This window comes from Ceratotherium simum, chromosome 26 (assembly GCF_057802395.1).
Source record: "Ceratotherium simum simum isolate JZ-2026a chromosome 26, ASM5780239v1, whole genome shotgun sequence".
NCBI lineage: Eukaryota > Metazoa > Chordata > Mammalia > Perissodactyla > Rhinocerotidae > Ceratotherium > Ceratotherium simum.
This window is the reverse complement of record NC_141925.1, coordinates 1646874-1661640: the sequence shown is the minus strand read 5'-3', so window position 1 is coordinate 1661640 and position 14767 is coordinate 1646874. Positions and strand designations below refer to the sequence as shown.

The window sequence follows — 14767 nt, the reverse complement described above, 5'->3', positions numbered from 1 at the left end:
GCATAGCGTGATCACTCGATCTCCTACTACTGGACTTCTGGGTTGCTTTACATGTTGGTTACATCATTGCTACTTGTGTATCTGCCCGAAGGCTTCCTGCTATCTAAGGCTGTGGTCCACAGTGCTGAGGCCTGACTGTTCAGATGTGTATCCCAGCTCACACTCCTCCAACAAGGTGGGGAGGTCCCCTTTCCCAGAGCTCCCACTGTCTCTGCATACAGCTTAACCATAGCGCTGCCAGTCTGCCGGGGGAAAAGGGCATAGCACAATTGCCTTTTGCCTTAATTTTCAGTTCCTTGATTACTAGTGATATTGAACATTTTTTCATAAATTTATTGAACATATATACCACTTCTTTCATTATGTTCTTTGTCCAACTTTGTACTCTCCTGTTCCTATTTTTATTAATGCTTTCTAAAGAATTTTGTTACACCTATTTGAGAATTTGTCTGTCTTATGTGCTGTAAGTACTTTCCCAGGATGTAGTCTGTGTGTGTGTAGTACAGAAGTTTACTTACTTCTGTACTATTTACTTAATAATTTATCCTTTCCTCATTGCTTTGAAATGCCACCTTTATCATACGCTAAATTCTAGTAGATATTTCAGTCTATTTCTGAGCCAGTACCAAAGGTTTTTTTAAACTTGTAGTGTTATAGTATCTTTTAACAGCTGGTATATATTCACCCTCTTACATCTTCCTTTCAACATCTTTGTTTTTCCACTTGTTTATCCTTCTAGATTAACTTGAGAATCATCCTGGAATCACTTATATACTTATTCTTTGTTTTTGTTTTTTTTTTTTAATTTTTATTTATTTATTTATTTTTTTCCCCAAAGCCCCAGTAGATAGTTGTATGTCATAGTCTCACATCCTTCTAGTTGCTGCATGTGGGACGCGGCCTCAGCATGGCCGGAGAAGTGGTACGTCGGTGCGCGCCCGGGATCCGAACCCTGGGCCACCAGCAGCGGAGCGCGCACACTCAACCGCTAAGCCACCAGGCCGGCCCTCTACTTATTCTTTGAATAAGCATCTCGCCTTCCGAAAGCACCAGTTCCCTGGTCCTCAGGCAGGAGTCCCTGTTTTTGATGAGAAAATGCTCAGCACTGGACTTGGGATGAAGTGAAAACTCATCATAAGCCAGGGAGGAGCCGTTTGATGGGGCAGCTGGGGCTGGAAGACAGAAAATCCTCCCTTTCTTTAAACCAATCACTGTCCTACCTCTGAGCTGTACCACTGAGGTTTTACACAAAGAAAAGGTTTTTGGCGCCAGTGTCATTTCACTAGAATTTTCCCCATCTGTATTTCATCATGTTATCTGCATTTGATATTTGGGAGTCAACTAAAAAGATTTCCAAACTGAAGACAATGTGAGAAAACCCACCCCCAGATTCTTAAAAACGTTAAGGCAGACTTTCCTAAATCTATCCTGATAGGTGTGCATTAAAATCCAACATGGGTGATGGTGCCATAAAACAACCCATGTGCCTACAGACTCCTGACGAAGTGGGCCCCAAACCAGGTCACATGCAGAAACCCTCTGACGTTATGAGACTTTAAGGCCTCTGACCATCAGGAAATACGGAGACATTAACCGAGAGAGCAAATACCTAAGGAGGCTGTGAGCACAGACGTCCTCAAGGCCAGACACAAGGGCACACTAGGTGGCAGGGAGACGGATCCCACACACAGGACATTTGTGGTCCCCAGGCCACGTGGAATCCTAGTGCCAAAGGGATGGTCCCACGGGTGGGACACTAGTAACTGACAGCCCTCCATCCTCTAAGCACCCCCACTGACAAGGAGTGGGAGCAACTCCCCAGATGAACAAAAAGCCCCAAGAAAGCCACCAGCGCCCACCAGCAGACTCAAGAGGGCCTTGGCCTCAGCCAGCCCTCACCCTCCCGCTCGGCCCCCCAAGGGCACCTGAGTGAGGGGGACCACTACCGCCCAGCACGCAGTCGGCTCCCACAGCATGTGCGGCAGGAGCCGCTCCTGTCCCGTCTCCCAGAGGCAGCATCTTACCAGCGGGAGCTGACTTGGAGGGACCCTCAGGGGCTCCAAGTTTATGCAAAAAAACACAGTGTTCTACAGCTTAAAAGAAATTCTCCTCTTTCTTCTCTTGAAAAAAATCATGTCAATGTCACTAAGGTAATTTTAGTTAACAAAAATGCAAGCTACCCATTTAAGTGAAATGGAATATCAGTGCAATCTTCATCAAATATTATAAAGAATAAAGACCGTGGAGGAACAGTGCCTGGCCAATACTAAACAAATATTTACTCTTTGCTTTCTACAAGGAAATGCTCAGGGCTAGACTCGGGATGAAGCAAAAATCATCTTGACAAGAGAAGAGTAGCTGATGGGGCTGGGAATAAAGCAGGGGCTTCATGGTTGGTGGTTAAATGAATAAATCAGGAGAACTCTCCTCTGACACAAGGGAAGGTAACCGGGAGGTGGAGAGAAGGGTCAGCAGGGAACTCTATTAACTGGGTTAGTTAACATCACAAAAAATTCAACAGATGTTTTCAAAGAAGAGAATATTTTTATTTACAGATCATTTATTTTAGATTTAAGAGAATTAAGAATCTTCAGTGGTGGTGGACAGGGTAGGGTAAGAGACTAAGGTAAGTCTATAAAGCTTTTCTTTCTCTTTGTAAAAAAACTTCCAAGTAGAATCTGACTATAAAATATATGAATGGGGGCCAGCCCCAGGGCCCAGTGGTTAAGTTCCGTGTGCTCTGCTTTGGTGGCCCGGGTTGGTGGGTTCAGATCCTGGGCGCTGATCTATACCACTCATTAAGCCATACTCTAATGGCGTCCCACATACAAAGTGGAGGAACACTGGCAACACATGTTAGCTCAGGGTGACTCTTCCTCAGCAAAAAAAAAAAAAAAAAAAAGAATGGAACTGAGAAAAATTAAAATTTAACTATCAGCATTTGGGTCTGCATGGTACTGGATTACAAAAAAATAAAAATCTCGTATCTGAAATACTCTCTGCACATAGCAGTATCTCAGTCCCAAAGATCTCCAGAAGGCATGACACCGACCAGGTGGAAACTTCACACATACACTGAATATAGTACTACGGATTAGCGTTTATCTGACATTACCACTGTTCAGCCGAGTCTACTCAGAAAATCACGTAGCACACGATAACCCAGACGTGTAAGGCGACTCCTACGACAAATCTTTTGAGCACCCCAAAAAGCAACGCCCAGCAATTACACAATCGAGGAAAACGCACCAGTGTGTCTTATCCTTGACGTCTAGCTATGCAATACCTAATCCTCACTTCTAAATACCAATATGCCACACAATTCCCTTTTCATATTTGTTTTTAAGATATACTTCCCCCTTTCTCCCACTAACAAAGTGCTCTGTTTTAAAAGGAAATTCAATGTTAGTTTTCAGAATTTGCTTTTTGGTGAATTTCAAGATACATATTGAAATAACCTGAAAGTACGGGCTCTTCTGAAATCTAGGAATCGGAGGAAGCTCTTCTCAATATTCCATGGAATGCGATCATTCTTCCCATTTTACACATAAAAGCAAGGTTAGGAAGTAAACTGACTTTTCGTGTCAAATACAAAATTAAGACCAGAGGTCAATATTCCCAATTCCCAGAATGCAAGCGAGATCACCAGGTAAATACTCTTTTATAATGTAATCATCAGCGTTTTGGTAACTTTCATAACCCAAGGTTATTTTACTAGCAAAGTAAATTAACATATTAAATCTAATCCTTCCCTTTCTATGTCCTTTAGGCCAGGGTCACACACAGGATATAACTCGACTCTGGCTGGTTTGTTAGAAATGCACCCAACAGGAATCAAAGATCTTGTTCTTTTGCATTACTGATCATTTAATTCCTTCCTGGGGGTGAGGGGATAGAGTGAATTTCCCAAAGAAAAATGCTCTTTTTTGGTCTCAAGATTTATCTTAGGCAGGCGGAGTGGCAAACACTTGGGGTGCTGGGCACAGGCTTCTATGCCCGGGGAGACGCCCTTCTCCTGACGGCTAATTCCCCACTACTGACAGCGACTTCCCGGCACGATCAAATATTTACCAAGGGCTCGCAGGGGGCACTGAACTTGTAAGACCTCAAACCACGGACGTTGTTTTACAGCTTTCTTTCTATTTCCACAGCTGTACCACCACTTAGATCTAAAAGGCAGTTATGGGCAGGTGAGGAAAGTAGGACACGAGTGTGGGCGTCCTGGGGTTACAAGAGCTGTCCCCAGGCCCGCTGGGTGATGCCCAGGGAGAGGGAGGGAAGGGCATCTCTGTATTCAAGTATTAGACGCCTGTTGGAGAGATCAGGCCACTGTGCAGGATCCAACAATCAGGCTAGATTCATGAAAAAAAGCAAAGGTTCCTCACATTTATGTTAAAGGGGCTGCTGGGTTCAGTGTCTACCTGAGATGAATCCTAACAAATGGCATTGGTTTAATTCACATTGATTTTCAAGAATTGGTAAGACAGAAAAAAAATATATAGGAGCTGGCCCAGTGGCGCAGTGGTTAGGTTTGTGTGTTCCACTTTGGCGGCCCAGGGTTTGCCGGTTCGCATCCTGGGCACAGACCTTCTCACTGCTCATCAAGCCATGCTGAGGCGGTGTCCCACATAGAAGAGCTACAACTCTACAACTATGACACATAACTATGTACTGGGGCTTTGGGGAGATAAAAAAAGAAAAAGAGGAAGATTGGCAACAGATGTTAGCAGAGGGCCAATCTTCCTCAAAAAAAAAAAATATGTGTGTGTGTGTGTGTAACACATATATTATGTTTATTGTATATTAATATACAATATATTAATATTAATATACAATAAACATATAATATCATATATATTTTAAATATAATACACTGGCTTCTTAAACTTCCTAATCCTCTCAGTTTCTACCTCTCTCTTGCTAATTTAACAGGAGACATGCTAAGGACACTTGTAGTTTGCCATTCTGTAGACAAAGGGTCCTGCTGTCTGGAAATGCTCATTGTGAATCTGCGACAGACCCACAGCCACATGCACAAGCAAGCATTCACAGGACCCCACGCTGATCTGGGTATTTACTTTCTGGAGAGAGGGAGACGTGGTAAGAAGGCTGGCGTGAGGAAGGTCAGGGAACAGGAGTCCAAGAAGAAGTAGCGTGGAAGGAACGGCAGCCAGAGATCACGGAAAACGTGCGGACTGGGGAGGGGGCACTAGAAACTTTAATAAAGGCATCGCTTTGAATCTGCTGCTGTTGATAATCAGAATCTACACTTCCTCATCCCTGTCTCACAAACCCCACCAAATGGAGACGCATTCCTTGAGGACAAGGCCCCGTCTCACTTAACTAGGCATTCCCTAAACCTCTTGTCCATAAGAGGTGCTCAAAAACACGTAACTGATTAATGACTACACGGCCTCTAAGCGTCTGCATGAATATTTCATCTCCTTGGAGTGACACTTTGCCACTCTGCTGACTGGGATGCTTTCTTAGGACACACTAGTCCCGCCACTGGCCCACCAACTGATTCTAACCTCTCGGTTTTACTGTGTTTCTTCCAGTGTCTCCCACACACGTAGCTGCCTGCAGAACAAGCTGCACCTGAGCTGTGCCTGTCCCAAGTCACAGCGGGAGGAAGTCGGGGTGCAGAACTGATAAATGGGGCGAGGTTACGAGAAGTGTAGCTCCTACCCCATCAACGGGAGAGTGGATAAACACCCAAACGGGACGCCACTCAGCAGTAAAGGAATGGATGGAAGGACGACACTCAACAACAACCTGGATGAACCTCAGAATCATTATGCAAGTGAAAGAAGCCAGACCAAAAAACCATACACTGCATGATTCCATTTCTATAGAGTTCTAGAAAATGCAAATTAATCTACAGTGACAGATAGCAGATCCGTGGCTAGCAGGGGATGGTGGAAGCAGGGAGAGGCGGAGGGAGAGATTACTGAAGGGGACAAGGGCACTTTGGGGATGATGAAGATCATCATTATATTGATTGTGGGGATGGTTTCTGGGGTGTAGATGTGTCAAAACTCACCAAATCGCACACTTCAAATATGTACAATTTATGCATTGACTTCAATAAAGTCGTTACCAGAAAAGTAAGAGAGAAAGAAAAGATTTACTGGTGTGCTGTAAACGTCAGCCGATTTCTAGGTACTGGTTGCAGCAAATTCAAGCCTTTCAAGCAAATTCAGCCTTTCAAGAATCTCATCACCTCTGTTATCTCCTAAACAGCTGGCATTCACTTCTGTTGTTGTTCATCTCACAATATTTTCTTCTGTCTGGCCTCCTGTATCAAAACTCATTGCTCTGGGATCTCCTCTCTTTCTGGAACACATTCATTGAAAAAAAAACCCACCCCACCTTTCATGCATCTTCCTTTCTTGCCTGAAGCTGAGTAACAGAACTGTTTATTGCCTGCCCTTAGAGGACAGCGACTGGGCTAGACTGTGCCTAGTACAGGCGCCCCAGCCACGTGTGGCTATTGAAACTTAAATAAAAATTCATTTCCTCCACAGCATGAGCCACATCTGACGTGTCAATGGCCCCGTGTGGACAACACAAATAGAAATTTCCATCATCACAGAAAGTTGTGTTGAACAGACAGCTGCTCCAGACTCAAACTGTCAGGGACTAGGTGCCTCCAGAAACTCATAGGTGAGTTTGGAAGCAATTAACTGTTTTTCCAAGTTGTTTCTTTTCCTTTTGTGTGTTAAGGATAGAAACCACCAGCCACCCTGAAACTGACCAAGGGAGGCACTCAAGGGAGATGTAACCACCAGCCATCCTGAAACTGACCGACCAAGCCGCAGCACAAGACCTACCCCCATGACCTTTGCCTTATTTTAAAGGCAAAGATCTCTCCAGGAGGAGCTTAGGCCTTATTATGTGGAAGCATGTTCTCCAACTGAGCCTGTGCAAGCGAATACCCGCCTCTCCCTTTTGAATATTCATTCCCCAACCAAATAAAAGTTCCTGCCTGCCTTTGTTCAGGGACGCCATAACTTTGGAAGATTCCTCAAGGCCTCGTATTTGCTGCAAATACACTTTACTTTGTGAGACAACTTCCACTGGTGTAGAGTCGTATTTAACTCACCAGGAGGCGAGCCCACTTGGTTCGGTATGAAAACCACAGAGTCCTTGACCTTCAGGAACTAAGGAGCCAGCTCAGCACGGTGTGCCCGGAAGCTGAGCAGAGCCACGTTCCCTCCTCATCCGCACACACACAGATGACTAGCGTCTCCTCGGGGCGTGCGGTCAGGGAGAAAAGAACCAACCTTGGGGCTGACAAAACCAGAAGGGCACTGCCCCTTTGGTTATGCACAAAGCGGCCGTGGGGACGCTGGGGTGCGAGGCACAGTATGGGGCCTGGCTCCGCGGGCAGCCGCAGGGCGGGAAGTCTGGGGGGCTGGCTGCAGTGACAGGGACCATTCACTCTCTTCCTGCAGGTATTCACTCAAGAACTCAGCATCTGAATGTGCTCCGTGCAGTCGCTGCGGCAGACACCAGGGAGTCAGGCATGCACGGGAATGGCGAGCAGTCTAGGCCACAGGCACAGCATGCAGACGGTCAGAGGAAGAGCAGGGAGCAGGGACCAGACGGAGGCGGGCCTGGGGGCTCAGTAGAACGAGGCTGGGCCCTGGAGGGGTTCAAGCAGAGGGGGCCCTTCCTGGGAGAGTCCCTTTCTCTGTCTACCCAAAGTAGTCCTATCCCTATCTTCTCTACATCCCATGCCCCCACTTGATCACCACCTCAATGTACGGCAGCGTCTCCCCCACACCTCCCTGTCTGCGTACCTCCCCAGGACAGCAGGGACCTAATCCCCAAAGCCTGGAGCTATGCTTGGCACTTGGATCGTTCTGTTGAATGAGTAAATGGACGAGCGACAAAGGGAGATGGGATGTGACTTTGTAAACGTTCACTCTGGCTGGAGGAGGGTTGGGAGAGGGGAGAGTGGCTGGGGGGCCCAATGTGATAGTGGCTACTGAAACCAGCATGGTGGCAAAGGAAATAAAAAAGGCATATTAAAACAAAAATTGGGCCAAAAGAACGGCCGGGACTTAGTGAGCGACTGGACGTGGGAGGGGACGAGGGCGACCACAGGGACCTGACCTTTAACACAGAGCAAAGGAAACAAACACCTGGAAAATCACCTCCTCTCGGGCTGTTGACCGTACTCTCGCTTGCATCCGTCTCAGGTACCTTCTCCTGCATTAACAGGCTGTCCTCCCACCCTCACAGTGAATGGGAACTTGAGAAAGGGGCCCTGTCCTACACTTGTGTGCCCCTCCCCAACACCCATCTTGCACACAGTAAGGATTTAAGAGACTCTGAGAAACACATCACCTCTGGGGGCTTCCTGCCAAGACTGCATGCCCTGAATCTGGTCATGTGCAAGCCAAACCGAGGGACATCCTACAAAATAACTGGCCTGTGACGTCACAATCATCAAGGTCGTGAAAAACGGAAAATGAGGAACCGATCCAGGACAGAAGAGACCACAGGGACATGCAGGGCCCCTAAGGTCTTAGCAGAGCAAGAGGGATGGATGGAGAGAGAGAAGAGTAAGGTAGAAAAATGTTCACCTTTGGGAATCTCGGTGCAGAGTATTATTTTTGCAACTTTTCTATAAATTATTACAAAAGAGAAAGTCTTAAAAAACTTAAAAATAAAAAACCAGAAATTAAATTTAATTTAGAAATCCTGGTTTTGGAAGAACGAACTTGTACCAGTCCTCAACCCTGCTACCTAACTGTCCCCACAGGGCCCAGAGGGTTCCTGCCATGGCAAGTCGGGGCAGAGCAACAGGGCTGTGGGCCGAGAGGCCCCCACACCAGAGCAGCACCTTCCCCACCCCTTCTCTCTGGCTGGGAAGTGCCTCTCTTTGCTCTCCTATACCTGTTTCCATTTTTTAGGGAGATTTTGTTGTACTCCTGGTGACTCTGGTACAGCCACAATGGACCAACATTCAGAGGGGACCAGGAAAGGCAGCTCTGGCCACCAAATCTTAATGGCTTCATCTAAAAAAAATAAACAGTTTTAAAAATTGCTCTTAGGGCCGGCCCCGTGGCTTAGCGGTTAAGTGTGCGTGCTCCGCTGCTGGCGGCCCGGGTCCAGATCCCGGGCGCGCACCAACGCACCGCTTCTCTGGCCATGCTGAGGCCGCGTCCCACATACAGCAACTAGAAGGATGTGCAACTATGATGTACAACTATCTACTGGGGCTTTGGGGGAAATAAATAAATAAATAAATAAATAATTAAAAAAAAAACTGCTCTTAATATTGCAACATGGCAGAAGAAGAAATCGCATACCTTGTCCAAGCAGTGGTGAATTTACTATTTGTAATATGGGAAACAAAAACTTCTGATTCAACACATTAATTCACGTATGAAAAAAAGCAAAATGATAATCTCTATAGAGTAAGATCATGGCTTTTTCCCCTCCAGCTTAATCCCATCCAAATGTTCTTCTATGAGATGGATTACTTTTAGACAACTAGAAAAACAGTTAGGGGTAAAACTTGCCTTCAGTTGGATGCTTTCCTTATATAGCACTAAAAGCTGAAGTCTCAGCAAATATCCACATACAGTTGTGCATTGCTTAACGATGGGGATATGTTCTGAGAAATGTGTCATTAGGCAATTTCGTCGTTGTGTGATCATAGAGTACACTTACACAAACCTAGATGGTACAGCCTACCACACACCTAGGCTCTATGGTGCTAATCTTATGGGACCACCATCGTGTATGCGGTCCGTCATTGACCGGAACATCGTTATGTGGCACGTGACTGTATGTGTATCTTCCACAGAACATCCACTTGAGTTGCTTGTAATGAGTTGAGGGGTGTTACTAGTAGTTTCTTTAGGGCTAAGAAGGTTTTAAGGCAAATGATGGCTACTAAACTCACACCTTGTCTCTTAAACATAATTTGTCCTCCTGTGAGCTACGTGCCTGATCACTGCCAGGAAGAGGGCTCTCTGCTGCCTGGGGAAATGGAGCAAATGGGGCCTCTACTCGGCCCTCCCTTGGGATGACACTGGGCGAGACTACCCCGCACATTCAGAGACGGAGATGCCCCACGTTTGCCATCCAAAGCTTCCTGTGAATCTATTAAGGTGCTCTCCCATGACTCGGCTAACTCCGCCTCGCCACAACTCTCCAGGCAAACAGCAGCCAATACCGGGACTTGGCACTTGAGATGAAAGCGACCTGCCACGTCTGGCAACCCACTCACCTGACAGAGGCGGCCACTGCGGGCAGAGGGGAAGACTGGTCATGGGGCACATGGCTCCCAAGGGCAGGGCTGGCGCTCAAGCCTGCGTTTGCAGCCTCTAGGGCTCGGCCCCTCTCCCTGGACCCCACATCTCTAGCGACCATCACTCCCATCCACTGAGCCACCCTGGGACCAGAACATACTCGCAATTCCTTGCTATGGTTATTACGAGCAAGGGGTAATTTGCTCTGCTCAAGTCTTTTTTAAAAAAGCTGCAGATTCTGTCTGCTCAGAAGGCCGCAGGCAGCTCAAGTTACCCAGCTCTGACTAAGCCTTCTTGAGTAGAGTGGCCGGGGACACAGGAGCTACTCTGCAACATGAACATGCCTGCAGCGGGTGACGTTCCAGCTTTTGTGTCACCAGACACACATCTGTGATCCCAATTCCCTGCCTAGAGAAAGGAGCCGATCCTCAGTGCATAGTGGTCTTTTCCACAAAATGGAAAATGAATGTCTGCTGGATTTAACAAATGAGCTAGAATGCCAAAATGGTAACAGTACTGGCCCTTTCCTTTAGTTGTAATATCACCTGAGGTCTTTCCAAGGGCGTCCTATTAGCATCTAATCACAGCCTCGATACTGGCTAGCCAAGCATTTGTTTGCTTTGTGGCTCTCTGCTCAGGAAACTCTGTGCAGCTTCTCTTAATAGCTGGGGCAATGGTGGGTCTCAGCCTTGAAGGCAGTCTCTTCTAGACAACACACGCACCCCCACCTCTTAGTCCAGGGGAGCGGAAATGGAGGCCAGAAGCACACTCGCTTGTGGCTGCACTTGAACTGCGCAGAGCAGAGGCCTAATCCATGCACAGCTAATTTTTAAGGTAGAAAGTTATGACTCTTAGCCTTAAGGTTGTCCATCTCGGTTTTCTCCTTTTAATTCTGTCTCATCCACTATGTTGACCACACAGGTACAGGATGAAAGAAAACAAACCTACTTGCAATCTCAGTTAGGCATCAAACAGCCATTGAGAGTGGTCAAAGAAGTGGAGGGTGCTGCCCAGCACTAGGGAGGGAACCATAGCCGCATGGCCGGGTGAGGGGAGCCCCAGAACTCCAGTCTGGGAGTGCAGCTCTCTGACCTCCCAGAGCAGCATGGCACGGAGAGAAGAGCCCTGGTCAGGAGTCAGGGTGGACTGGGTCCTGGCCTGGCTCTCCTAGGGCGCGAGACCGTGGTCCAGCCACCCCCCACTTCTCAGAGCCAGTTCCCTCCCCAGTAAATGCCTAGGGCCACTCTGAACTCTAAAATCCTACAAGCTCTTCCATCCCCTTAAGTTGAGAGCTTTAAATCAGTTTTGGTGGAGCCTGGCACCCCAATCAATAGACAACAGCCTCTTGACAGATACACAAAACCCAAAAGCAAAATAAACCACCTTAAGTAGGAACGATACAAGGCACTGTTAATTTTTATAAAGATGCTTTAAACCAAACTAGGGCATAAATCACTCTGGTTTAAGAAAAAGCCCAAATATTGGAACAATTTTCTATTTCTATCTAAAGTCAAGAATGTGTTACGCCGAATTAATTGAAAAGGAATTTAGCTCATTTAATAAGAAACTTCCTATTCATAAATCAAAGAGCATCACCTAACGCCTGGAATGACAGAACGTCAGGGCTTAGAGATCATCTAGGGCAACTGACTGATTTGGCTGATGGAAAATCAAAATACAGAGCAGGCAGGCGACACAGACAAGGTCACAGAGGCAAAGCAGGGATGGGAACCCACATTCCCCGAATCCGTTTGGGTCTGGCACCGCAGTCAGGGCTAAATATTAGATGGTGAATGAATGAAGTTAAGTGGTATTCCCTGCACGGTTCTTCTAACTGGTTCACAAGTAAGTGATTTCCAGGTTATGGAGATATCTAGAACACAATCAAATATTTCAAAATTCTACTTTTAACTCCTGAGAAGCCAGAGTAGAACTTCTCAGCCTTTTCCACACAAACTAACAATCTTCCCAACCGAGGGAACCACAAGGCAGAGAAATCATCTCCGGAAACCGGGAGTCTTTCACCTAGTGCCAGAGGAGCAGCCTAACTGCGGCTTTTGTTATGTGTTTACATCAATCCCCAAATTCGCCTATGTCACACACCTTCAAAACAGGGATTAGGGACAAGGAAAAGGCCTTCTGACAACAGACCTCTTCCGGCCGCAGAACCATAAGATCAGAAATCTCTCTTCTGAGAGGAGAATTTAGAATTGCAGGAACCAGAGATAGTAATTGGGGCCTAGGAAAATGGTTTGCGAAAAACACACACAAAAGCATAAAACCTGGCATCTGGAATGAGAGGCGAGTATGGAGGGGAAACGGAGGCCTGGCCCGAGGCTAAGGGCTGTTTAGGCTGCAAGCTCCCCCGCTGAGGCCAGGGGGTCCGGGGTTCCAGCCTGGGCTGGAGCAGCAGGCCAGGAGGAAGGGGGTGCCAGGGCTCATCCCTTGTGCCGGGCTAGGGGCTCCGGGGCAATGGGGGCCGTGCTGCGATGGGCGGGGGGTATGGGGACCAGGCAGGAGTCCCCGGCGAGAGCTAAGGCGGGGCGGGGGTTCCCGGGCGAGGGCGGAGGGCGGGGTCCCCGAGCCGGGCGGGGGGATATGAGGACCAGGCGGGGCTGAGGTCCCCGGACCAGGGCTGAGGGCGGAGTCCCAGGGAAGGGCCGGGGGGTGTATGAGGACCAGGCGGGGCTGAGGTCCCCGGGCGGGTTCCCGGCGCGGAGCCGCGCGGCCGGCCCACGCACCTCCTCGGCCTGCTTGCGCAGCGCCTTCTCCCGCTCGTACTGGGTGAGCAGCTGTTCGTTGTCCTCGCGCAGCAGCTCCAGCTCCACCTCGTGCTCCTGGTTCTCGCTGAGCACCGAGTCCAGGTTCTCGAGCACGTTGACCACGAGCGGCATGAGCTCCTTGACCACCTCCTCGTCGTAGCAGTGGATGAGGCGCTCGAACTCGCGGTAGATGGAGCCCGCCAGGCCCGACACCCGCTCGGACATCACCGAACCCGAACAGTAGTCGTCCTGGTATACCACCACGCCGCCGCCCTCGTCCATCTGGATCTCCATCATCGCGGCCACCGCCGCCGCCAGCGCGGCCCGCTCTCCGCCGGCGCGCCCGCCCGCCCCGGCTGCCCGTAGTCTGCAGGCCGCGGCCCGTCACCGCCGCCGCAGCCGCTGTCGCTGTCGCCCGAGGGCTCAGCCGCCGCCGCCGCCGCCGCTGCTGCTGAGGCTGCGCCCGTCACTCAGCGACCGGAAGTCCCGCCTGCCAGGCAGAGGGGGCGGTGCCCGTCCCGCTGGAGCTCCGCGACCCCGCACCGCTAGGGGTCGCAGGGGCCGTGACGTAAGAGGAAGCCTGTCTCCTGGCCGGAAGCTCGGCCGAGCGGGGCAGGCGGCGCTTCCGGTCAGACGTTAGAGCTGTTTCCTGCTGAGGCTGTCGTCTTAAGCAAGTTCCCTCTGGCTCCCACGACACTGTCCCGGACTTTGAAAGACGTAGCTTATGTCCCGCAGTATATATAAACGATTGTGTACGGCTTAGAGACTTAAACGAGCATCAGGTGCCCACTCTCCCTGCAAAGAAATGGACGTTATCCTTGTGCGCACCTCCCTTCCCCCAGGGTGACCATGATGAGCTGGCTAACTGTTCTGATTCACCTTTATAGTTGTACTACACAGTAGTGCATAGTCCTACTCAGTAAGTTTTCAGAGCTTCCTTTCAAATAGTGCCTCTCTACCGTCCGATTGTCCCTCCTGGGATTCCAGTTAAATGCAAGTTGCCATCTCATCCTAAAATCCAGTAACGAGCTTTTAGTCCACGTCTATGTCCTGCATTTTGTATAACTTCTTCAGATTTCCCGGTTTTACTTCAGCTATGTGTTAATCTGTTTAACTCATCCGTTGAGTTTTTAATTTCAGTGGTTCAATTTCTATTTGTCCTATTTGATTTTCCTATGTTCTACCAGTTTTGATAGGCTCTTATTTCTTCCACTTTCAGCTACTGATTTTAAATCTCTTTAGTAAGCTTTTTTTTTTGACATCTAATTACAATTATCTGCAGGCTTTGCAGGTCTGATTCTGCAGTCTGTTCTTTTGGTTGACTCTTGCTCAGGCTGCTCCTCCCCTCCCTTCTGAGCTGGTATTCCTTGGAACTTTATCTATGGAAATACTTTGAAGCCTGAATTTAAAATGAGTCGCTCCAGAAGATTTGCATTTTCTTTCACTGGCATCTGAGGACACCATGAACCCAGGACTTAGACTTTCAGCTTGGGGGCCACACAGGTAGTGTGAATTCTGATTTACAAAACCCATTAGTAAACACTTAATGCTGATAGAAATGCTCTTACTCCTTTCACCTACTGAAATGCTTCAAGTTCAGTTCATCCTCTCATCCTAACCTGACTGTACCAAATCAGTTAACTATTGTACACATCTCTCCCTTGCAACCTAATTTGCTGTATGGATGCTCACCCACCCTAATAAGAGACAAACTGAGGTTTCAGTCTCAGATTC

At 48.2% G+C, this 14767-nt stretch overlaps 1 protein-coding gene across 13 annotated transcripts in view; it reads right to left on the bottom strand.

Moving 5' to 3' along the window:
- Positions 1-13407, bottom strand: part of MAPK8IP3 (mitogen-activated protein kinase 8 interacting protein 3) — a 53626-nt gene extending 40219 nt beyond the window's left edge. For 11 of the 13 annotated variants that reach the window (XM_087449376.1, XM_087449368.1, XM_014793582.2 and 8 more), the window contains exon 1: positions 13013-13407. In XM_087449376.1, the coding sequence (XP_087305502.1) occupies positions 13013-13330 (318 nt within the window). In that variant the 5' untranslated portion in view covers positions 13331-13407. The remainder of the gene's footprint in view (positions 1-13012) is intronic. The other 2 variants (XM_087449374.1, XM_087449375.1) reach the window with 1 other exon arrangement.
- Positions 13408-14767: the final 1360 nt, after the last annotated feature.